Source organism: Lepidochelys kempii, chromosome 10, assembly GCF_965140285.1.
Source record: "Lepidochelys kempii isolate rLepKem1 chromosome 10, rLepKem1.hap1, whole genome shotgun sequence".
Lineage (NCBI taxonomy): Eukaryota > Metazoa > Chordata > Testudines > Cheloniidae > Lepidochelys > Lepidochelys kempii.
The window spans coordinates 46,709,557-46,734,596 of NC_136389.1; the positions used below are offsets into that span (position 1 = coordinate 46,709,557).

The window sequence follows — 25,040 nt, forward strand, 5'->3', positions numbered from 1 at the left end:
CTCAGGAATATGGGGTATTGTGCAGCTGTGATGGCGGGACTGTGAGGAAGGTGGTGGGAAGGTCTATGGGTGGGGGGCTCTGGGCGAGCGGTGTGGTGTGCAGGGTGCTGAGCAGTTGTGGTGGGAGGCCAGCGGGGGAGGTCTCTGGGAGGGGTGGGGGCTGGGCATAGAGATCTGTGGTGGAGGTCTCTGGGCGAGGAGGCACTAGGCTAAGGGTGGGGCACTGGGCACAGGGGAGGTGTGGTGCGGGCCTGCCCTCAAGGGGAAGGGGCTTGCTGGTAGCACAGGGCTGGGCAGACCAGTGTGCCTCTGGCAGCTGCAGATTTGTAAACCGTGCCCTCCTGCTGGGCTGCGCAGAGCGGGGCTGCTCCCGCTGCGCTGTGCTTCATTGCCCCCAGCCCGCCCTTCACTCTGGAGACCGACCATCCCACCCCCCCTGCACCTTGCCCCATGAAGGCCCACAAATATGTTTGGCACCGGGCCCACAAAAAGTTAATCCGGCCCTGGCTTTGATGGAGGGGGCACACTAAAAATAGAAGCGTAGCTGCTGCGGCACAGCTGGTGGGAGGGACTAGCCACCTCCAGTATGATCCTGACTCGAGCTGCGAGCCCCTCTCCTGAGAATCAGGGGGCTCTGGCTGTGCAAACTACCCCGGAATAGCTCTACTCAGTCCAGCTCCTCCACTGGGACAGTGACCAGGGAAGGGGACTCAAAGGAGGAGTTTCCCTGGAGGGTCTGTAATAGCAGCGCCTCACTCCTGAGCCAATTCTTTTAATCTCTGCCCTGTATGCATTGCCTGCCCTCCTACTCCAGCCCTAGGCTCCCATCCATCCAGCTCTGCCAGTGCTCCTCAATCCAGATCCACACCCCCTCTATTATTCCAGCCCTGGGCTCCCCCTCAGCTCCGCCAATGCCCCTCAAACCTCCCCCACAGCCCCCCCCTTGCAACCCTAAAATGCTGCTGATGCCCCATCTTCTGCAACATCTGCTGTTTCAGTTCTGGGTTTCCCTTGTGGGAAGACGCCATGTGCCACTGGTGGCAAACAATGGTATTCTTGCAGACACCAAGCAGAAGGATGCCATCAAACTGATTTTCAATTGCGTCTCGAGAAGCACTTTTAAGGCAGCTCTCCGGAGAGGCACACCCAAGGGAGTTCTGCTGCAAGCCAGTGCTTCTGCAGAGCCCCACCGCAAGACTGTGTGCCTTGGCAGGTGGCCACAGAACCCATTTCAAAGCAGTTAGCTATTGTGTCTGTGTGTGTGCATGCATGCTCCATAACTCCTGCATTCTAGAACTGAAGGAGAGACAGGGACCCTGTACTCTGTGGCCAATGTGACTTCTGTAGTGGGACCCTTGGAGTCTATATTCTGTGGTGCTCCCGAGCAGCAAATGGCATGCAGCTTTGGGCAAGTCCACAGCTGCACGTTGTGGTCGAACTAAATATGCAAGTGACTGATGCAGTCATGAGACTTCCCTGGTGTAATCTGATATGCAAGGCCAATTATTTTGATGCTGCTCCCACATTTTCAATGTGTGGCAGATTTATACATTGAGGTGCAGCATGGTACAGGGGGCGGCCCTGGGAGGCTGTTTGGGGTTGTGGGAGAAGCATGTTCTGCTGTAGTGTTCAGCAGCGAACTGCTAGTTAACTCGGTTGACATCTCCATCATTAGGTTTCAGAATAAACACCCATCAAGGTGACTGACAGCGTTTGCTAGGCTGTTGGCAGACTCAGGTAGGCATCACTGGAGCAGTTACAGAAGCCCTTCCAAGTGAAAACTGAGTGTGATTCAGAGACCTACATTCTTGGTCCCTCACTCACCAGCATGTTGGGCAAGTTAGGTGTTTTCCCAAGGATTAGGGAACAGCGTCATGTCTTGTCTGAGTCACCAGCCCTGCCAGCTCCCCAAGGCAACAGCACCTGGAGTAACAGTGACCACCTCCGGGGCAGGGGACAGAGGAGTGGCCCAGCCAGAACCAGGACCCTTAGATAGCAGCTCCGGTGCCAGCTGCCCTGCATGGGGCACACAGTGGGAGGGCTGTTGTGGCGGAGGGAGCATTTCTAACACTGTGAGTGATTGCACCCCACCCCCTAGCACTGTCCTTGACCCTGTGTGGCCCTGGGTAGCCAGTGACCCTTGTGCCAGGGCTGCACCAATCATTGTTTAGATGGGGTGCTTTGGGTTGAGGGGAGATGTGGAGGGGGCGCCAGGGTGCCCAGTGTACTTGGATTCAGGCAGGGGGCACACAGAGCAGTATTTGAGTACAGAGCATGTAGGGGGGTACAAGAAGCCGGGTGTTGGCGGGTGCAAGGATGGGGCACAGCAGGGTACACGGGGACGAGAGGGTTATAGGTCAGAGGTGGTAGTGCGAGAAATGGGTGTTGTATAGATAGGACACACCCAGAAACTTGGGGAGGGGGCAGGAGAGTGCATTGGGGTGTATGGCATGCAGGGACCAGTGTGGGGCACAGGTGAGCCTGGGGGTACAGTACGGAGGTGCAGGGAAGTACCGGGGTGTGGGAGCACAGGAGAGGGGGGGTGTTAAGGGTGCAGCAGAGGAGCGCGCGGGAGGCACTGGGGGGCGCAGGAGCCTGGGGACGCAGGAAGGGCTGTGCGGGATACGAGGGCGCAGCGCAGGTCGGTGCAGCAGGCGCCACGGCTCCGGCAGGTGGCACTGGCCGCCTCCCCTTGGCCGCCTCCCCCGCTCTTCCCCCTCCCCGGCCGGCGCCGGGCTCCGGGCTCCGCCGCCACCGCCTCGGCGCTCTCAGTCCGCCCGTCCCGATGCTGCTGAGCGGAGCCGCGGCCGGCTCGGAGCGCGCCGGGCCCGGGCCCGGACACGGACCGGGACCCGGGGGGGCCCCGCAGTGCGTGGGCAGCATGGCCCGCTGGCTCCGGGAGCACCTGGGCTTCCGCAGCGCCAAGCCCGCGCCGCCCGCGCCGCCCAAGCCCGACTACCGGGCGGGCCTGCCCCAGCCGCCGCCGCCGCCGCCGGGGGGCGCCCCCGCCGCCCCGCTCTGCCCGGCCGCGGCCCAGCCCGACATCCTGGCCGCCTACAAGCTGCAGCGGGACCGGGACTTCGAGGACCCCTACACGGGGGCTGGCCCGGGGGGCCTCGCGCCCGACGCCCGCTACGGCTCGCCCAAGCACCGGCTCATCAAGGTGGACGCGGCGGAGAAGGCGCCGGAGGAGCCCGCCCCGGAGCAGGTGAGAGCCCCGCGCCCTGCCCAGGATCGTCCCGTCCCCGGCTGGCTCGCCGCTGAGTGCGGGAGCGGGGCTCGCTGGCTCGGAGCCCCTGGCCAGGGGCCAGGCTCGTGGGGGCGCGGCGCCCGTGGCTTCCCGCAGCCAGCCTGCGGTGCCGGGGGAGTGAGCCCCTCGCGGCGCCCTGCCCAGGGACGGAGAGTCCCTGCAGCGGGATCCGGCCCGAGCGAGCGCCCTTGGGTGACCCCGCTGCGGTGCGCGGCCGGCGGGGAGCTGCGGGAAGGAGGCCGAGCGGGGGGCACGGGCTAGGCCACATGTTGCTCTGCGCGTTTGTTTACTCCGCTCCTGCTCCGGCACTGCCGGGCGGCGGGGTCCCGTCAGAGACTGCAGCAGCGGCAGGATTGCTTAACCCTTTGCTCGCCAGGCAGAGCCGCTCTGAAGCAAAGACCTAGGAGCTCCACCGACCTGCCAGGTGCTCCTAGCGTGCCCGCCCAGGGCGCTGGAGCAGTTTGTCTAGTGGGGGTGCTGAGAGCCATTGACCCAAACTGTGAACCCTGTATATGCTGGAAACCACTTCAAGCCAGGGTGTGTGGCTGCACCCCCAGTTCCAGCACCTATGTGCCCGTCCTGGAGCCAGGCTCCGCCAGGGACTCAGGTCTTCTGGCAGGGGCAGAGTGGGATAGGTGCCACACATGGGTAAGCCATTAATGGCTACTTGATACCGCAGCCTGCAGCTGATCTTGCACAGAGGGGCTTTGCCAAATAGGGGCTGAGAGTGAGTCATTGCTTGATGACATGTGGGCTTGGTGGTTGGAAGTGATGCACGGGTCTGCCCGTGGAGGTGGGTCCGAGAAGGGATTGCAACAGCCCCTCCTTATCAGCTTAACTCCATAGTTGCTGACCAGTCACACCTCTTCATTTTCTTTGAGGTCAGCCCTGTTTTCTCATGGGCACTCTGTGAAAGTAACTTTTCGAGCTGCCAGAGCCCCCTGTGCCTGCTGGATGCTGCTGAGCGCAGCCTGGAGTACAGGAAGGTGGTGGAAGGGGGCATGGCTTTGTCTCTTTCAGCTGCTGACCTGAGGGCTGTTGCCCTGGCAGAGAGCCTTCTCCTGGCCAAGTGGGGTTCCTTTTGGCAAGCTGAGAGCTGCCTTTCCACAGAGGGATACTACCTCCCATTGTTTGAGATCTCATTAAGAGCTGCACTTGTGCCGAAATAGCTCACAGATTATGTGTGAGCTAGGGCTGGAAGTGTCACGCCTTCCATCCATTGTCCTGACAGCAAGAACATGCCACTCAAATGTCAAACAGCAGCTCCCTGTATGAGGCAGAAGCGGCTCTGGCAGCCTCCACCACCTCCTCGCCTTAAACGGGTAGATTCCCCAGAAGGGTAAGTGTGCTGGATGAAATGCAAGTGCCTTGGGCCCGTGGCCCCCTTGCTTAGTGCGGTGGCAGACGAAGCCTCGATTTTTGCATGTGCTGGTCCCCTTTACCAGCCCCACTGTATTCTTGTTTGTTTCCGGCAGTGTGCTCAGTGTAAGGACAGGCACTGTCCCTGCCTGAGTGTTGGTTTCCACCCTAAGCAGGCTCAGCGCCGCATGGTTCGCTCTGTTAGCATTGTCCCATGCAGCGAGCCAAGTGGCCTGTCACACTTTGGTTTTCCTTTAATCTCTGCTCGGTAGCACAAGAGCTTCCCTGTTATGTCTGTGTCATGCCCCATCTGCCGGTGCTGTGGGGCCATGTTTGATCCTGACCGGGAGGGTGCGTTAGTGCTCTGTCCAGGCAGGGTGTCAGGGGCGCGAAGCAATGGACAGCCTCATTCGCTACATTGTCCTGTGTTGTACTTCATGGCATTTGTGCTGGTTCCTCAGGGACTGGAATTAGGCAGGACGTCACCACTATCCCACCCTCTTCACTCTGCCTCCTTCTACATACGCTCCCCAGCAGTGTGTTGCCACTGCCCAGAGGGCAGCCTCATCTATTTCTGATCTTGCAGGGACTGCCCAGGCTTCCATCATTTTCACCCTGCTCTGCACCATGGTGCTCAGCAGGAGCTTAGTGCAGAGCCATCTGATGCCACAGCAGGAGCAACAGAATAACTCTTGGGGTAACATGGGAGGGAGCAGAGAGGCTGGGTGTGGGAGAAATAATCCCAGGCTGGGGAAGAGAGAGCCTCAAACTCCTGGGAGAGCACGGGAGGAGACTTGCTGAGACTGGCCACAGTCATGCCAGTATTTAAGAAGGGTAAATGGGACAGGAGCTGGGCCAGCCTGCCACCAGTCCTGGGCTACAGAGTGGAACCGCTCACACGGGATTTCCCCCACTAAACGGAACTAAAGCCAATCAGCACAGCTTCACGGGAGATAGCTTTTGTCAAATGAACTTGATATCTCCCTTTGACAGGATGACAAGTATGGTTGATAGAGGTAACTGTGTGGATGTAATAACATGCTTGGGTTTAGCACCACATGCCATTTGGATTAAACAAGCACTCTACGAAATCCAGAGGGTGTATTTTAAATGGAATAAAACTGGCTAATTGATAGATCTCTCTAATTGGTTGTTAACGAACAATCAGCAATGAGTGCGAAGTTTCTTGTGGGTCCCTGCAGGGGTGTGTTCTTGGCCTGGGGCTGTTCAATTTCTTTATCAATTATCATTGCTGGGGAAGTTTGCAGACACACAAAGTTTGGTTGGGTGGTAAATGACAAAGGGGACCAGTCCCTGTGACAGAACCATTTGGATTGCTTAGTAAAGCAGGGTGCAGTCAAACAGCATGCATTATAATCCAGCCTAATGCAAGATCGGGCTTCTAGGACAAAGGGGTGCAGGCCATATACCAACAGGATGGGGACTGTATCCTGGAAAGCAGGGACTCTGGAAAGGACTTAGGGGTCATTGCAGATAAACAACTGAACATGAGCTCGCCATGTGAATCTGTGGGGAGAGGGGTGGATTTTTTTAACAGAATACTGAGAAGAGATCGCCTCTGTATGTGGCACTAGTGAGACCATTACTGTATTCTGGTTCTAGGAGCTACACTTCACAAAGAAAGTTGAAAAATTGGAGAGCGTTCAGCAAAGAATATCTGCCTTATAAAGCAAGACTAAAGCGCAGTCTGTCTTCTCAAAGATAAGGGTATGAGATGATTAACTCATGGTCTATAAGCACCTGTGCGAGGAGGAGACTTTCACTAGCAAAGGGCTCTTTAATCTAGCAGCCAGAGGCAGAGCAAGGCTGGGAGTTGAAGCTGGACAATGTCAGACTGAAAATACAGTGCATATTTTTAGTGGTGAGTATAATTAACCATGGGAGCAGGGTTGTGGTGGATTCTCGATCACTTGGAGTCTTTACAGCAGGTTTGGGTGTCTCTTGCTAAAAGATCTACTGTCACTCACCCACCAGCTGTTGAGCTTGATACAGGGTTCACTGGGTGAGGTTGTCTGGCCTCTCGATGCAGGAAGTCAGAGTGAATGATCAGAGATGTTTCAGACTGCCGCTGTGGCTGTGCTCGAAGGCCAGCGCGTGCAGGACTGTATCACGTGACGGCATGGCTGCAGCGTTGCCCGGAGGCCAGCGCATGTAGGACTGTATCACGTGACGGCATGGCTGCAGTGTTGCCCGGAGGCCAGCGCGTGCAGGAGTGTATCACGTGACGGCATGGCTGCAGCGTTGCCCGGAGGCCAGCGCGTGCAGGACTGTATCACGTGACGGCATGGCTGCAGCGTTGCCCGGAGGCCAGCGCGTGCAGGACTGTATCACGTGACGGCATGGCTGCAGTGTTCCCCGGAGGCCAGCGCGTGCAGGAGTGTATCACGTGACGGCATGGCTGCAGCGTTGCCCGGAGGCCAGCGCGTGCAGGACTGTATCACGTGACGGCATGGCTGCAGTGTTGCCCGGAGGCCAGCGCGTGCAGGACTGTATCACGTGACGGCATGGCTGCAGCGTTGCCCGGAGGCCAGCGCGTGCAGGACTGTATCACGTGACGGCATGGCTGCAGCGTTGCCCGGAGGCCAGCGCGTGCAGGACTGTATCACGTGACGGCATGGCTGCAGCGTTGCCCGGAGGCCAGCGCGTGCAGGAGTGTATCACGTGACGGCATGGCTGCAGCGTTGCCCGGAGGCCAGCGCGTGCAGGAGTGTATCACGTGACGGCATGGCTGCAGCGTTGCCCGGAGGCCAGCGCGTGCAGGAGTGTATCACGTGACGGCATGGCTGCAGCGTTGCCCGGAGGCCAGCGCGTGCAGGAGTGTATCACGTGACGGCATGGCTGCAGTGTTGCCCGGAGGCCAGCGCACGCAGGACTGTATCACGTGACGGCATGGCTGCAGTGTTGCCCGGAGGCCAGCGCACGCAGGACTGTATCACATGACGGCATGGCTGCAGTGTTGCTCGGACTGCAGGTATCACAGGTTGTTCTCCTGAATCTGAGCTTTCTTTTTAATAAACTAACCCTTTTTAGTCCTGGTTGTGAAGAGAACCTTGACAAGGTACCCTGAGTGCTACGTGTTCAGTAACATCTGCCTGACTTTGTAGAGAGCCTGACACAATCGCTCTGAGACGGGGGAGCTGCTTCATGTCTCTAGATAGTTTAAGTCTCTATCCTAAAGATGACAAATTAATTGTCAACATTAACTATTTTAGTGCTGGTCATTGTAGCAGAAACATTCAGCTAAATTTCCTCCCTGGTTACCCCATGACAATTGCTGCGGTGTAGTTAGGCTGTGCAGTATGAATGTGTGTGTGTGTTTGGAGGATGGGGAGACACAGGGTAAGAAGCATTCAATTTAATATCCAAATAACATGAGAGAGTGCTCTGCTGATTGCATTATTCACCCTCCTATTTAATTAAAACCTGGCACTTTGATTTAAATGAACCTGCCACAGGCTCCCTGGCCTGGTACCCCAGAGCGCTGCAGAGTCTTGCTGCAACATGTAGGGCTCCTCTGCTTGTGGGGATGAGAGGGGAGTCCCTGATGATAGGCTAGGACGAGGTCCATTTGTCTACGTTTCCTGGGTAGATAAACCCAGAAACCAGCTGGAAGATTGGAGTGGAAAAGTCTCCTCCATGCATTAATGAAAATGAAATCCCATCCTTCCCAGGCTGGTTCGTTTATTAAGGAGGAGCAGTGGCGACATGGCAGGAAAGGAGGCAGCAACGTTTCCGCTGAAAGCCCAATTTTCTCCCCACTTCCAATCTGATGTTGCATGTCAGCTTCAGTTAGCAAGTTGGTGTGGGAGCCCGAGGGCTGGGACAGGGAGCCATGTGAATTGGGGTTGTTTGGTCAAGGGGGTCCTGAAATGCAACATAGCCCCCTTCCCTCCTCCCCGATTTGTTTTCTAAGTTACAGCTGCCTGTGCGGCTTTCTTGGGGACACGTAGGGCAGCAGAAGGCAGTGCCCACGGAAGGCGCTGCCTTTGCTGAGATCCAGTGCCAGACACCAAGAACCAGCTCCAAGACCTTTACAGTGAAAAGCTGTTGACTCTGCAGGGCCAGCTGGGTTTGTAGCCACACAGAGCTCTGTGAGTGCCAGCAAGACCAGTCTTGCTCTACCAAACACCCGGGAAGGTGCTCCAGCCTGGGAGCCCGGAGAACATCAGGTCAAGTCTCCTCTTCCCCTCTTCTGTACAATCACAAGCTTTTATTAACCAGAGCCTCCCGTCCCTCTCTGTGTGCCACTCCTGGCTTTGAAATGCACGGCTGGTGCCAGCACTACGGGACTCGCGTGGGTCATTGCATATCGTGTCAGAAGCCCCAGATGAGAATTTCTAAGTAGAAGTCCTGTTTGAGGTGTGTTCTCGTTGTGACTCCTGGGCCACAGTCCATCACAGGAACCAGCAGGGGTTAGGAATGCAGGAAGACATTACCTGGATTTCAGAGACTGGGAAGCTGCAGGGTTAATGTGATGCGCCCCACAGCATCAATGCTGCCCCATCCACTCTGACGGATCACAGCACCCCCACTGGCTCTTTCACTGCAGATGAGGGCTGGGAGTTAGGACCTGTACTTAGGGCTGAGGAGAAATGGGAGATTCCTTCATGTCTTTGGGAGGAGGGGTCCTGCCTGAATCCTACTCTCTGGAGCACAGTGTTACCAGTCACAGGAATCCCTGGAGGGTCACTCCAGATCCTCTCACTAGACTTGGTCACTTGGGTACCTGTCCAGCACAGCAGCTTCTCACCAAGGCAAGACCACGGAATATGCTTTGGTGTGGGTCGATCCCCTGCACAGCTGAGCCCACTGCCCAGGGCTCTGACCCCAGCTCTCTCCTCTACAGGGAGAAGACGCTGTAAAGCCATGTGAGACACCAGGCAGACCAGCAGGAATAAGGGAAATGGGAAGCCAGCAGGGGATGGGGCCTTGGCATGGATCCTGGGACCACGTTCCTCCTCTCAGCTTCTCCCTGGACTGATAGGGCTTTGCCCTCTGGTCAGCAGGCAGGCTCAGATCAGTGTGACTGTAATCCTGGGTGGGGGTGGAGGCAGTGGCAGGATCTGTCTTGGAATTGATGTAGTGAAGGCTCTGGGCTTTCTGTTTCTGGAAGGTATTTATCTGCCCTCATTCTCAAAGTGTCTGAGCTGTGCACAGTCTTTATGCATTTACCATTGTATAACGCTGCCCTTCCTCCCAAGGCTGGAGTTCCCATTTCACAGATGGGAACTGAGCCCCAGAGAGACTAAGTGACTTGCCCCAGGTCATGCATGATGTCTGTGGCAGAGCTGTGAACTGAACCCAGGGCTCCTGTGTCCCAGGGCAGTGCACTGGTCCATCCTCCTTGTCTGCCAATGGAAGTGTTCCTTGGTGTCCTGAACGGTCAGTGCTGTGTCTGGCTCCAGGACTTTGGCTCAGAGGCGAGGGAGCAGGAACAGGCTGAGAAGAGCTGCTCTGGCAGATGGAGTCCAATCAGCTGGCCTGCAAGCTTAGAGGTGGGATGAAGCCAGCACGGTGCTAAAGGCAATGCTTGGCATTCACTTGGGGCGAGCTGCTGCAGAGGTCGCATGGAGCTCGCTTGGGGCGTGTTTGTTAAGGATTCGACAGCGCGAGCTGCTCGGTAATGAAATTCACAGGTCTGCTGAGCAGGGAGGACGGGAAGGGACCTGAGGAGGAAGCTGGGCTGCGTGTAGGGAGTGATAATCACAAGCACAGGTGGGAGCGGGGCTGAGAGGCCTGGCTAAGCATGGCCAGTGCAGCCGCTTGCAGTGCTGGGGCTGCAGGAAGAGGCCTACGTGGTCTGGGAGCTGTGCCTTGGGCAGGTTGGTGAGAGCACTTTGGCAGCACTGGCTCGGCTGTGATTGCATAGGGCGCACTGTGCCACCCTAGGGGCCATGAGCAGGAAGTGCTGGTGGGGAGGGACAGAACAGCTCAGGAGCGCCGTGTGTCGCTAGCTAGTGAGTCACTCTGTGGGTCACTAGTGATGGCGTGTGTGTGCATCAGCAACAGCTATGCCCATCAGCCCTTGGGGTCAGGCAGTGCTTAATTTGTAATGGAAGAGGTGCCGGGGCTCAAGCAGTTTTTTTACATGGATAATATGCAGCAAGCCCAGAGGTGCTGAGGCTCAGTGCTGGCACAAATTAAGCACTCGGGTTAGGGGCTTCCCAGGAGCCACAGGGCGAAGGGAAGAGAGGGAACTGGAAAAGTTACTGTTCGGGATGTGCGTGGGGCCAGGGGGTTGTGTCTGCAGGGCAGGGCTGGCACCCCCAGTGCTGGAGGTGGCAGAGATTTGGCTGGAAGGTGTGTAGTTGGTAGTGGTTATAGAGAGGCTTCTTGGGCCTTAAGGTATCTGCTTCCCTGTGGAGGTTGATGGGGAGAGGGCACCAGCGTGGCAGCCTCTCTGTGCCCAGCATGTGCTTTTCCAGGGAATGCGGTAGCTCGCCCACTCTGCCTGGTGAGCTGGGAGCAGGGTGCAGTTTCCTGTCCCCAGGCGAGCCGCCTCGCCTCCCTGCATAATGCAGAATTACCGGTAGGACTCTGTGCTTGTGTGGGATGCAGCCTGTCCTCTGAGCTGCAGGGCGGGCTTTGCAGGCTGCTTCCTGCTCTGCAGCTCGGAGCAGGCCCTCACCCTCCCTCAGCTCTGCATGGTCTGCCAGAGACACCTTCCATGCAATGGGGAGGGGGAGCAGGGGGCCTGGCTCGGCCCAGCTCCAGTAACAGAGGGGGAAATTTTTCTCAGAAACACATGAGGCCTTTGAGATGCTGGCTTCCTTGGGTGCTTGCTGGGCTGCTGACAGCAGCTGCCCTGGTAGGCTGTGAATAGCAGCTTGGCTTCTTGGTGCTGCCCACAGGGGACGACTCTGCCTGTCTGCAGGGACAGGTTTATTCTGCTTGTCTCTAGCCCCGCCCCACTGAGGATCTCAAAGTGCATTGCAAGCGTTCCTGCAATCTCATCGTGCTATGGGGCCAACGTCATGGGCCCCTTTGTACAGATGAGGAAACTGAGGCACAAAGGAGTGAAGTGCTGCACCCAGGGTTACACAGTGAGTCACTGGAACAAGTGGGGATAGCACCCAGGAGTCCTGACTCCTTCTCCTAGCATTGGTCTATTCTGTTTCCCTTGATGGCTTGTGGTCTGGTGGCTCTGTTGGAGAAGCTAAGTCTCGATACCCCGCTGAGCACTGGGGATGCCTGCCCTTGGGGAGCGGGGCCCTCCCAGGCTTGTCTCCACTAGACCTATTTCTGTGAGGTCTTCCCTGAGGGCAGCTCCCTGGAGGTAGCAAGGGTGGGAACGCTCTTGTAGACAAGGGGCTGGCATCTCTCACACTGCGTTGTGCAGACCGGTGCTGAGCAAGCTTAGAGAGTGCTCTGGCGGCTGCTAGAGCCCTGTCTGCATTAGGACTCTGGTGCTGGGGGGATGAGCACACATTCCCCTCTGTTCTTGGCTTGGAGCAGAGCTCACTACAGTGCTGCTCCCTTTCTGCCCCTGCTGGGGAACTTGGCTGGCTGGATTTGCCTTGGTCACCTCACTGAGCTCAGCCCCTAGCAGAGGGGCCAGGACTGGTCCTGGAGCCATGCAGAGAGGGAGGGGGATAAGGGCCTCTGGCTGTCCGGCCAGTCTCTCTTGTGTTGCCCCGGGGCCCATGGGTGCCACAGGTGAACAGCTGGAGTGAGGCCCAGCTGTGCAGGGATCCTTGTGACTGGGTATGCAGGGATGACAACAGTGTGCTGTGAAGGACCTGCTTGGGGAAGACCCAGGCCCAGTCATAGGGACCTGCCAGGTCATCACTCCCATTCCACCCGTACCCACTTCTGTGGTGGCTTCATTTTAACCGATAGGCTCATGTGACTTCATCGGCTGATAGCTGAGCCCCACCTGTGACTTGTGGTAATGGTACCAGGGCAATGCTCCTCTGCACCCTTCCGCTCTAGAAGCCGTGTTGTGTGGAAAAGCCGGTGTCAGGGTTACCTCCCCACTCTGAACTCTAGGGTACAGATGTGGGGACCTGCATGAAAGACCCCCTAAGCTTATTTCTACCAGCTTAGGTTAAAAACTTCCCAAAGGCACAAATTCTTCCTTGTCTTTGGAATGGTATCGCTGCTACCACCAAGTGAATTAGACAAAGATTTAGGAAAAGGACCACTTGGAGTTCCTGTTCCCAAAAATATCCCCCCAAGTCCCTTCACCCACTTTCCTGGGGAGGCTTGAGAGTAAACAAGGTGAGCACAGACCAGAACTTTGGGGTTTTAGGACACTAAAAACCCCGGTCAGATTCTTAAAAACAGAGCTTTTATTATAAAGAAAAAAAAGTAAAAGAAACACCTCTGTAAAATCAGGATGGAAGATAATTTTACAGGGTAATAAGATTTAAAACACAGAGGATTCCCCTCTTGGCAAAACTTTAAAGTTACAAAAAAACAGGAATAAACCTTCCTCTAAGCATAGGGAAAATTCACAAGCTAAAACAAAAGATACTGTAATGCATTTCCTTGCTATTACTTACTATTTCTGTAATTTTAGATGTATCATTCAGTAGGAGCTTGATTACTTGCTTGGTCTCTCTCTTTGTCTCCGGAGAAAACAACAAACGCCCAAACAACCCCCCCCCCCATTTCAAAGTATCTTCTTTCCCCATTGGTCCTTCTGGTCAGGTGCCAACTAGGTTAATGGAACTGATTAACCCTTTACAGGTAAAGGAGGGATTTTATGCTACCCTTAGCTGTAAATTTATGACAGCTGGCCTCTGGCCTCCTTCACAGCTGAGCTTTACCTGCCCCCAAAAGTGAAAAGCTGCAGTTCCTATGGCTCCCCTGCCCTAAGCGTGTGTTCACTATGTGATCGCATAGCACACGCAGGAACACTAACTGCTCCAGGGGGACCACTGCTAGAGACATGGCCTTTGGAGCAGACAGCAGCTTGGGCTTACGTTTCCCCAGCTCTGAAAAGCTCAGCGGCTTCTCTTCCGACTTGCCCCCGTGGTTCCCCTTTGGGCTAAGGCTGACAGTGACAAATGTCAGCCCCAAAAAGGAAGTGTCGGAGACAGTTCTGAAGAGCCCAGGGCACTCTTGCCCGTTCCCCAGGGATATAAAGCTGTGGGAGTTGCTTGGTGGTTAGTGCTGTGTGCTGATCCCCTGACATTACAAATCTGACTGCCCACCCTGCTGGCCAGTGTCCTTAAAACAAAATCCTGCTTTCCATGCGAAGCGTGACTGTATCCGGGGCTGCCTGGACTGGGCGCCAGGTGGGTGACTGTCTATCAGGGAACTGGCACGGACTTTTGGAGGTATCAATAATTCCTCAGAGAGCCGGCAGTTAGAACATTTGTAGTTCAGATTCTACAAGCAACCTTACCTCTGACCTCTGCCGCTAGGACACAAAGGCCCCTACTCAAGACAGCTGCAGTCCCGTGCACCCCTGCATGATCTGCAGCCACTGCACGCTGGCGCTCTTCAGCCCACTGCTCCGTATCCCCTCTGCAGGCCAGACTTTCACACAGACCACTTGTTCACAATTAATGAGATTCTTTTATTTGAGCGTTTGCATAAGTTTGTATGTCGGGGTATGTGCACAACCCTGGTGTGTGTTGAATGTAGTGTGTGTGTGTGTGTGCACACGCACATTAGGGTGCTACAGTATACATGTACCGGTGTGTTTGGGTTGGATTGTGCCTGTAACCGCCTGGTGAACGCGTGGTCCATATCTTGCTCTGTGCCGATCCACACAGGATGTGAGTTATTAAAGCCCCAGCTCAGGAGACCAGTTCTCCAGCTCAAGCTGTAGCAGCTCTGGAGGTTCCTAGTTCAATTCCCAGGTATTGATGAAAATAGTGCCCGTCACATGCACAAACCAGCCTGCTTGTGTGTGTTAGGGTGACGGGATGTCTGCGTTGTCATGTGCACCGGCCCAGTGTGTGTGTGTGGTAGTGTGAGCCTGTGCATTTGTGTCAGGGTGCATGTGTGTGTGTGAGATACACATTTAATGTTCAGTCTCGTCTCTCTCCATCTGGTTTGGTTTGTTCTTGCACACGGTGATCATAAAGTACCCCAGCAAGACGAGGCTGCCCGTTGTGCTAACGGAGCTGAGCACACGCACGTTTATACACCATAACATAGACTGTGTGTGTTGTTTAGAAAGTGCCCGAATGACATAGGAGCCCAGCTACTTGTCCTGTGGTACCCTGCGGGCTTGTCTGCACATGGGGCTGTCCTGGAAAAGCCAGTGTGCTTTAAGCGCACCCTCGGCCTTAATCCCAATAAACGTGCCAGTAAACAATCCTGAGACCCAAGGGGGCTCTGTGGAGAGCGGGCGTCACCTTCTTGGTCCTGTCTGCATCAGGGAGGGGCAAATCCTGCGCGCCGCCCAGAACCCGGTGTTCTCCCTGCTTGGCTGGGAGCCGGATTGGGTGTGAGGGCATCATGTTGCCCTTGTGCAGCTTTGAGCAGCTCCCATGTCCCTGCCGCTCAATGACTGTCTTAGCTCTGCCTGCAGCCGTGCCGTCCTGGGGCCAGCCCTGTCCCTTAGCCCAGGAGCTCCGTGGCCGGGCCAGCTCTGGGCATGCTCCCTGAATAGTGGCAGGGCTGGGCTCAAAGAGGAGCATGGGACTGTTCTAACCATGTGTTGTGTTGGGGAAGGGCTGGGGCTTTTGTGAACTCCCACAGAGCCTCCTCAGCGTACTCCAAATCATGGGAGCTTCTTGGGCCAAGACAGCATCCCAGCACCAACAGGAGCTGAGCCTCATGCCACCATGTACCAATAACAGGAGGTAGTCGAGTGTGGTGGCCACTTGGGAGCTGAGCTATCTGGACCTCTGCCATCCTGCGCGGCTGGTCAGTGGAGTGACAGCTCCGCTCCAGTTCTTCGTGTCTGCATGATGTCTTACACGCCAGCAGTGCCGCATGCAGGAAAGAACGCCCTGCCAGGCACAAAGCCCTAGGGAAAATGCCAGTTTTGCAGTTATCCAGGCAACCTTCCTTTGACCCCCTTGTGTGTCAGAGTTGTGATATGGTCTGTAACTGGTGGGACCCCTACCTCATCCAGCACACAGGATGGGCGGCTCTCAAGGAATGGGGCTGCAGCTCAGGATTTCTTTGGATCCTTGACATGTGACATAAGACCCCTGCTTTGTGTACTGCACCCCCTGTGAACCCTGCATAGAATGGGGGATTGTCATCCATTGTCTCCTGGGCTTCTCTGGGTTGCTGCTCATCTGTGAAGGATCGGAGGAGCTCAGGTGTTAGTGGATGTAACTTCTCAACACCCGTGTGCGCGTGTGTGGGTGCGTGCACGCGCACACAAAGGGGGGGTGGGTTTGGATTCCTCCAGATGGGACACTGGCAGAGGGAGATTCAGATGCACGTTTTCACTAAATTTGGGACCCTCAGTGACTGAGTACCCAATGGGTGGCATTGAGGGCCTGGTGTCAGAGCAGTGAGCAGTTCCACGCCCTATATAGGCAGAGACTAATTAACCCTCGCATCCCCAGAGGCAGGTGAGGAAGGGCCATCTTCATTTGAGAGAGGGGGTGCGGATAGATAGGCAAAGTCGAGTGCATGAGGCCACAGAACAGGCCAGTGAGAGGTAGGATTCGAACTTGGGGCCTCCTGACTCCAAGCTCTGTGCTTGTTCCTGCAGACCTCCCAGGTGTCTTGAGCTGGATGCCCATAAATGAGGCGCACACAACCAGGGGTGCTAAAACAGGGGGAACCAGGGGGTCATGGTCCCCACACACTTTTACTGGCCATAAGAGTGAGCGATGCTGGGGAGGGGACAGAGAGGAATGAGCGGGGAGCGGGGTCTTGAGGGGAAGAGGTGGCATGGGCGCAGGGCCCCGGGAGAAGGGGTGATGCTAGGGTAGGGGCTTAGGGAAAAGGGGCAGCACGTGGGCAGGGCCTCAGGGCAGTGTAAGCACGGGACCTCAGGGGAAGGGGCAATGTGGGGGCCAGGGCCACAGTTTGGATGCCAGTGCCCCCTCCACTTTTAGGGACCTTCTGCCACACCTGCACACAACTAGTGATCACCTGTGAAAAGTTTGGTGCAAGTGACTTGCCCAGCATCGCACAGGAGCTCTGTGGCAGAGGCAGGGATGTGGTCCAGTTCTCATTAGCATTCATCTGCCACAGCCATGAGGCCATCCTTTCTCTTCTTCAATCCCGCACTTGGTTCACTACATGCCTTGCAACTTCTGCAACAGATGTGGCAGGGGTCCTACAGGACACAGCCTCCTTCACGACACAGCCCTGATTCATCCCCACAGCAGCTCCAGCCTGCGTAGTGAATGAGGCAGGGGGCCTCTGCAAAGAATAGTCTGTGATCATGTAATTACAGGGTGTCATAATGCATGCAAGCAAGGCTTTTGAATTAAAGTTCAATGGGCAACCTACATTCTGGCATTTCCTAACTGCGAATGCTTGGCTTTGCAATTTAAATAACTTAACAGATTTTGTGAGTAATTTCCTAGTTTAAAAAAAAAATCCCCCCCAAAACCAAATCAGTTTCTGTTGCAGCTGTAATTCCTGCTCCCATCAGTAAGGCTGGTCCTTCTGGACCTTCAGCATAGACTTCTTACCACTGGAGATACAGCACGGACTCCAGTAGCTGGACGCAGGAGTAGACTGTTATCCTCTGTGGATCAGCCGCTTCAGGGGAGGTGCACAACACATTGACTGGGTTACATCTGCACAAGTAGCCCTCTTTTACCTGCAACATAGCCCCGCCCTTAGATTTGCTGTCTGAGACACAGGGTGGTTAAGCCGCAGAGAGTGGGCTGCTGTATTAGACTCCTGGACTCTCTTCCCAGCTTGGTAACTGCTCAGTGGCCTATGAAGACTTTGCTCAATTATAAGGGTTATGAAGAGCTCCGGAGGTGCTCTGTGCAGCTCAGTGACCGTGTGTGTGCACAGGTGTGCGTATGTGTGCGGGGTTATAGCGTCCAGGGGTTTTGGCCGCAAGCCAAGTCCAAGTTACAGTGGGCACAGTGCAGATGAGAAATGGTTATTTTCAGCAGCTGGTAACTCAGTCCAATCTGTTTGGATTTAGGTGGGCTCAGCAAATGGCACCTCCCTGACCCCAGGGCTATCCCTCTGCTGAATTTCATAGCCATGGAGGCATCAGAGGTGTTCAAAAATACTGCCTGAGGAGTATTTACAGTGAAAGTGTTAGACGGCCACTCCTCTAGTCACACTTAACTTCAGCAGTGACTTCGTGTGCTGTCCTGTCAATGATATCGACCGACTGCCCCACCGTCTGTGCGGTGGGGAAGTAATTCTTTCTCCTGCTGCTGAGGGCGCTGCTACAGTTTTACCTTGGAGTGACAGTGTGCAGAAGATGGGGTCCGGATTGCCATTGGGGATGAAGTGGAAGGGCTGGAGTGTGCCCTCAAAGGGGGTGAGGAAGCCACAGTCTTTCTCCTTATATTTATGTCTCCCTGCTGTTGAGGTTCTGGGGCGGATGGGGAGTATCATGCCACGGTTGCTGTGTCTGAAGATTCTGGAAGTGAATCGCTGGCCGGGTGAGTGGTGCAGGGTGAAGGACTTCGGGTGTGTGGGAATTGACCCACTTTCTAGGGGAAGGAGGCTGTATAGGTTGGATGGCCTCCACCTCAGTAGAAGCGGGACCAATCTCCTAAGAGGCAGGCTATCTAGAGTAGTCAGGTGTGGATTAAACTAATAGCAAAAGGGGAGGATAAAAGAGGGAAGAAATGGGCACTCAGCACAAAATCAAGATGTTGAGAACAAAATTAAGGAACCAAAGGACACAAAGAGAAGAAATTCTTGAATTGTGTGTATGCCAATGCCAGGAGCCTGGGTAACAAACAAGAGAAATTGGAATTGCTCATTTATGAGCATAAATTCAATCGAGTTGGTATTGCTGAAACCTGGCAGGATGATTCGCACAATTGGAATGGTCAAATCAATGCTTATAACCTATTTATGAAGGATCAAGTGGACAAAAGGGGAGGGGGAGTGGCACTCTGTGTCAAAAGTGGCATCACCGTTTCCAAGTCAGTGATAACTTGAAAAAAAAACGATCTTGAATGTCTATGGATCAATGCCCTGACAGGTAAAGCACAAGATGGTGTCCTGGAAGAAAGCTGATGATGTGCCAGGGTTTTAAAAGGGTAAACAGGATGACCCAGGTAACTGTTGGCCTATCAACCTGATGCTGATCCTGGGCAAGATAATGATGCGGTAGGGTCGATTAATGGTGAGCTAAAGGAGGGTGATGTAATTAATGCAAATCAACATGGGTTTATGGAAAATAAATTCTGTCAAACTAACTCAATATCTTTTTTTTTTTTTAATGAGGTTTGGTTGATAAAGATAACAGTGTTGACGTAATAGATTTAGACTTCTGTGAGGCGTTTGACTTGGTCCCACATGACGTTCTAATTAAAAGAGCTAGAACGATATAAAATTAACACGGCACACATTAAGTGGATTAAAAACTGGCTAATGGATAGGGTTCAAAACGTAACTGGAAATGGGGAATTGTCAACGAGCCTTTGTGTTTCTGGTGGGGTCCCACAGGATTGGTTCTTGGTCCTGTGCTATTTAACGTTTTTATCAATGACCTGGAAGAAAACTGGTAAAGTTTGCAGATAACACAAAAATTGGGGGAGTGGTAAATAATGAAGAGAACAGGTCTCTGATTCAGAGCGATCTGGATTGCTTGATCAACTAGGCACAAGCAACCAATGTGCGTTTTAATACAGCTAAATGTAAATGGATACATCTAGCAACAAAGAATGTTGGTCATACTTACAGGATGGAAGCTCTGTCCTGTTTCAGTGACTATGAAACAGACTTGAGGGTCGTGGTGGAGAATCAGCTGAACATGAGCTCCCAGTGTGACCCTGCGGCCAAAAGAGCTAAGGCATCCTGGGATGTATAAACAGGGGAATCTTGAGGTGGAGTAGTGCGGTTATTTTACCTCTGTATTTTGCACTGGTGGGACTGCTGCTGGAATGCTGAGTCCAGTTTTGGTGCCCACAATTCAAGAAGGATGTTGATAAATTGGAGAGAGGTTCAGAGAAGAGCCATGACTATGATTAGTGGATTAGAAAACCTGCCTTCTCGAGAGAGACTCCAGCAGCTCAATCTATTTAGCTTAACAAAGAGAAGGTTAAGGGGTGACTGGATCAAAGTCTATAAGTACCTCCAAGGGCAACAAATATTTACTAGTGGGCCCTTCAGTCTAGTAAGGAAAGGTCTAACACCATCCAATCACTGGAAGTTGACATTAGACTAATTTGGACTGGAAATAAGGTGTAAATTTTTAACAGGGAGAGTAATTCTGGCCTTTGAATCTGTGTACCTCCAAGTCTGCTGTGGTTTGCATTTGCCAGTGACACTCGATGCTCATGATGGGTTTGAGGCTGGTGGGCCTGTTCAGAGCAGCTGTCCAGGACATCCCTGAGGGGATGGGGGTTCTGAACCTTATTGCTTTTAGGTGGGCCTGGAGCCTGCCTGCCTAGACACTGCATCCCCTCCCCCACCCTGCTCACAGCTAAGCCCCTGGCCTGCCTTCCTGGCTTTCGCAGCCCAGCTCGTGGTGACCCAGCTCGTGGTGAAAGGAAAGGCTTTGAACTTTCAAGAAAACAGATGTGGCTCCTCTCCCTGCTAGGAAGCTGCCGTATTGGCTGTAACTTTACTGCCACCATAAAGAGCTCTGAGGTGCTGCTGTGGCCTGGGTGAGCCAGACAGCCTGAGCATCTCCCACAAAGCAAATGCAATGCCTGTGCTTCAGAGCCCCCAGGGCGCTGGGAAACCCCAGCCCTGCGCTTCCTCCCGAAGGCTGATCAGGGAAGATTCACTCTCTAGGAGCACAGGCAGAGTGCGGGTTGTGTGTAAACGCTTGCTTCTGGGCGTGTCTGTGTTTGTCCCTGGCCACCTGTGTGGTGTGCACATGTCTGTATGTCTGTTCATGTCCACACGTATGCCTGCCTGTTAGAGCGTGTGCGTGAGTGTGTGCACACTGCAATCGGGGTGCATGATTACAGCACGGGTAGACATCTCGTGTGTGTGTGTAACAGAGGGAGGGGGATTGTGTCTGGGTCTCTGTGTATTTGCACATCTGATTTGAACGGGATGCACGTTTATAAGATATAACTCCCCACCCCTGAATCTCAGCCCTGTTTCTAGGGCTACAGGAATTGCCAGACTGGATCCGACCCGAGGTCCATCTAGCTCAGTGGCCTGCGCCAGCAGCTGCAGAGGGAGTGCACCAGATGTGGGGTAACCTGCCCCCATGCTTGTCTCACTGGCCCCTGATGGTGAGAGGGTGGATCAGCCCCTGCGTGTTCTTTAAGGATCTGTGCTCACGCATCCTGTGTGGCTGGCAGGTCTCCCCACCTCATGCTAGTGACTTGGGCTTTGGCCTCCAGGGGTCAAAGTCTGACCAGCACCGGGCTTTGTCCTGCTGACTGCGAAAGAACCAGCACCACCTCAGGCCACCCCTTGTCTGTGGAGCAGAGGCAGGGACACGCAGGCTCCTCTGTCTGGACACAGTTCCCTTTGCCCTGGGTTCTAGGCACTGCTGAGTACCCATGGTGCTTCCTGTGCAGTGGCTGGAAGCTGCTTGACTCTAGCAGTTTCTAGTTTGGCTGGGGAATGCGCCCTACGGCCCATTTCTGCCCTGCCCCCATAAGCTAACAGTGGGCCCTACTCCAGCTCTGACTGTGGTGAGTCTGTGGCTATGGTCCCAGGGCCCAGCAGCTGTGGTAAACCCGGTGTCTTCTTAGTGGCAAGCTGAGCCATGGGTTTCCTCCCTATGTTGCTTTGAGCTGTGTGCTGCTCAGCTCTGTGGGCTGTGCTCAGCTCTGTGCTGGTTAGCCAGCTGGGAGCCCAGCGTTTAGGAAATGGCTGTAAATAGAGCGTGGCTGGGCAGGCGCTGTGCTAGGAAGCGCCGTACGCTGCTTGTTCCTAGGATGGCTTTGAGCTGCCAGAGAACAATGATAGCAAATTTCCTGCCTCCTGATGCAAGCCAGAGGCTGGCTGTTCTTGGAGAGCTAGCTCAGCTTGCTGGCAGAGGGCCAGGCTGGATTGATTTAAATCATTGTTTCCATTTGTGCATCAGTTACTTGAATAAAGTTATTTTCTAAAGAACGGTGCATGCTCAATGGTTGCTGTAACTCTCCAAATGTGTTGACTTACAGCAAAATAGAGCCTTTACGCTAGATTTGATACAGCTTTTTACTACGTAGGGGAGTACACTATAACTATATACATTTATTTAAGCAATTATATAGCTTCATATTTTCATTCTTATTAACTTTTTTAGTTATTTTTTAGTATGTTAGGAAATGGTATATTGCTTATTTACTAGATAATGAACTTTTTGCTCATGATATCACATCTAGCTGCATTAGCATGGTAACTGGAATTTAATTAAACACACAACACAGCATATAAAATGTATTTTTAAGTAAAACAACCTTCAGTGTTTTGGATACATGGACTTCTCTTATCAAAACATGTTTCACATTTACAACTAAATGATTTATGAAACAGAGGGGTTAACTGTAGTCAGTGAATTAAACTGATTAATTGAGGTCAGCCTGGGCAAATGTTCAAATATGCCAGAGTGAAAGTGACTGGAGCTTAAATTCCTAGTCTCATCAAAGTCTCTTGAAAATGAGACAGACTGCAAAGTTATGTAGGCTGACCTATGCGCCCTGTTTATGAAGCTTGACCTCAAAAGTGAGGTGTTTCCCCCCAATTCTTTCTTTATATAGAAAAGCAGCTTTCAACTCAGTGTTTTCATAGAGGCTCATGGATTCGTTTTTGGTTTTTTTTTAATTACATGTTTTAAGGGGTTATAAGAAGTTCAGGCCAAACCATATTTTGTATTAAATTCTGATTTCATTTTAAACAGGTTTATTTTTAAAAAGAAAAAATTATTAGCATTTAAATGACAAAATAAAAAAATCTGATTTAATTTTTTTTTAAATCATTGATTTTTATTCCCCCTGCAGAGGGCCCTGTGTGCTCAGGACCAGGAGGTGCAAGCTGCTGGAGATTTCCCCTTCCCCTCTCCTCCCAGCAAAGTTGCTCTCAGCCCCAGAACTGACTGACTGGCCTTGGTAGCTGTGTCTGCTTGTCTCTGTCACTGGGGGAGTGGGTGATGGGCCAGGCACAAAGGGGGCTGGGAAGTGCTGGTGTCTGAACATGGGGTGGCTCCCTGGGCAGGTGGAGTCCCTTCCCCTCGGGCTTGTGGCTGCTTTGCTCTGAGGACTGCTGGGTAGCTCCACCTGGACAGTCCAGCTCCCTCCTTGGGGGAGAGGCTGGGTGAGGCTCCATGGTAAGTTGCACCCCTACTGCTTTGTTTCCAGTCAGGCTCTTGGAGGGCTGCAGGGCCTGGGGGTCAGTCACTTCCACTTCCTGGCACCCGGGTGGCCTGTGCCAGGCAGGGTGTTTGCCTTGAGGCAGGGGGGCAGCTTTGAGATCAGCCTCAGCTCCTCAGGCACTCAACCTGCCCCTTCCCTCCTGGCCTGGTCCTGCCTGCTCGGCCTAGCTTCAGGCTCCCCAGTAGAGCAGCTGCTGTGGTGCCCCCGCCCCAGGGACCCTTGGTGCATCTGGGGTTCATAGCCTGGCTTGTGCAGGCACTGCCCAGGGCAAATGGAGCCCCGTGGGCCTAGACAGGAGGCGCCCTGCAGTGGCGGGTGTGAGGATTGCTCTGCCTTTGGCTTGCCCCTCCGCTAGTGTTGAAGGCAACAGGCAACTGCCCTGCCGAGCACCTATAACCCTCTTTACTCTCATGCTGTCTCGGCTGTTGCTCCCAAGTGCGGTGGCCCTGATGCTGACGCAAAGCATCCCTTCACTGGATGCCTGCTCACACCCCACTCCCTGGCTTTGCTTGTGTAAGGGACTGGGGCATAGGCAGTCTGGCCTAGTAGGCACAGCTGGGCTGGTGTCCACAAGTCGAAGGCCATCACGAGGTGGCAGTAAACAAGCTGGTAATTGCTAGAGCCAGAATCAATAGGCAAGAGTCAGGCCAGGGTCAGAGCTGGATATCTGAAAGTGAGGTGAGGTCTGGCATTGCTGCAGACTAGAAGTCTGCATGGATGCCCAGACAAGTCGTTTCCTCCCCCTCCCTCTCCCCCCCCCCCGCGTTAAATAGTGAGTATGGGCCAATCGGAATGCCACATGGTGCTATCCCTCTGGATTCTTTGGGCAGTACTTCCTGCAGCGCCTAATATCACAGCACTCCTTGGATGCGGCTCTTCATGGCTTCCTCGTGGTGATGTGGGAACATCAGCTCTGCCAGGTTCGGAAGACCCGGGTTCTAGTCTCACAGATCCTTGCTTTACTCACTCCCTTCAGGGTTGCCTTTCCTCTGGGTTGGCCCCAGGCCTGGTTTCGCCAGATGGTCTTGATAAAACCTTTTTACCAGGTCCGGTGCATGGACATGGGCAGCAGGTTCCCAAGAGCACTCTTCACTCTTCATCCCTCCCAAGGGATGAGGTAGTAGTCTCCCTCTCTGCAGTTTAGAGTCTAGCATAGTATGGACTATGTTCCTCATGCCCTTGGACATAGTATGGCAGGGGTGGCTGTTGGAACCAGCTGGGAAAGGAATCCTCCATGTAAGGCTTCAGAAGGAATACATGAAAAGCAGGATGTAGCTTAAGGAACCGAAGGAGCTGCAGTTTGAAGGTGACAGTGTTGATTTGTTGACAGATCCAGAATGGTGTGAGGAACAGGTGGTCTAGTTTGCATGATGGCCTGTTTGTAGGCCAGTGTTTGGCTGCAAACAGCCCACTGTAAGGGCCTTCCCGGTGTTAACGGTTCACCTACTGCTTGTAGTCCTTTTTCGCATCTTCGAGGTTGTCCATAAGCACCTGAATATGATGAATTCATTGGATCCAGTTGGTGGCTGCTAGGTTCGGGGAGGCTTCTGGCAAGGCCGGGCGGAAGCCATAGTGGAATCTGTAATTTGCAAAATAAAATAAAAAGAAGATGACGACTGTTCTGCTCCTTGGAGGCCTTGTCAGCATTGTTGTATGAGAACTCGGTACAAAGCAGGAGGGAGAACCAGTTATCTTGATGGCAGTTGATAAAGCACGTTAGGTATTGCTCTAGTGCTGGTTTCTCTCTGTGTCCATCTGTTTGGAGGTGGTATGCAGAGGATTTTCATGCCAAAAAGCTTGAGACAAACTGGATCTCGGTCCAAGTTGTCATGGCAGAGAAGTGAACAAAGCCGAACTACTAGGTAATGGTGATCATAATGTAATTAAATTTAACATCTTTGGGCAAGGGAAAATACCAAAGAAGCCCACCACAAATGGCTAGTTAAATGGAAATTAAAAGGAACAGTCACAAGAGCGAAATGCCTGCAAGCTGCATGGAAACATTTTAAAAACACCATAATAGAGGCTTAAATTAAATGTTTACCTCAAATAAAAGAAAAAACAGT

At 53.7% G+C, this 25,040-nt stretch overlaps 1 protein-coding gene across 3 annotated transcripts in view; it reads left to right on the top strand.

The window, feature by feature from the left end:
- The first annotated feature begins 2,623 nt into the window (after positions 1-2,623).
- Positions 2,624-25,040, top strand: part of SHF (Src homology 2 domain containing F) — a 73,709-nt gene continuing 51,292 nt past the window's right edge. Inside the window, exon 1 of one of the 3 annotated variants that reach the window (XM_073363257.2) lies at positions 2,624-3,208. In XM_073363257.2, the coding sequence (XP_073219358.2) occupies positions 2,786-3,208 (423 nt within the window). In that variant the 5' untranslated portion in view covers positions 2,624-2,785. The remainder of the gene's footprint in view (positions 3,209-25,040) is intronic. The other 2 variants (XM_073363258.2, XM_073363256.2) reach the window with 2 other exon arrangements.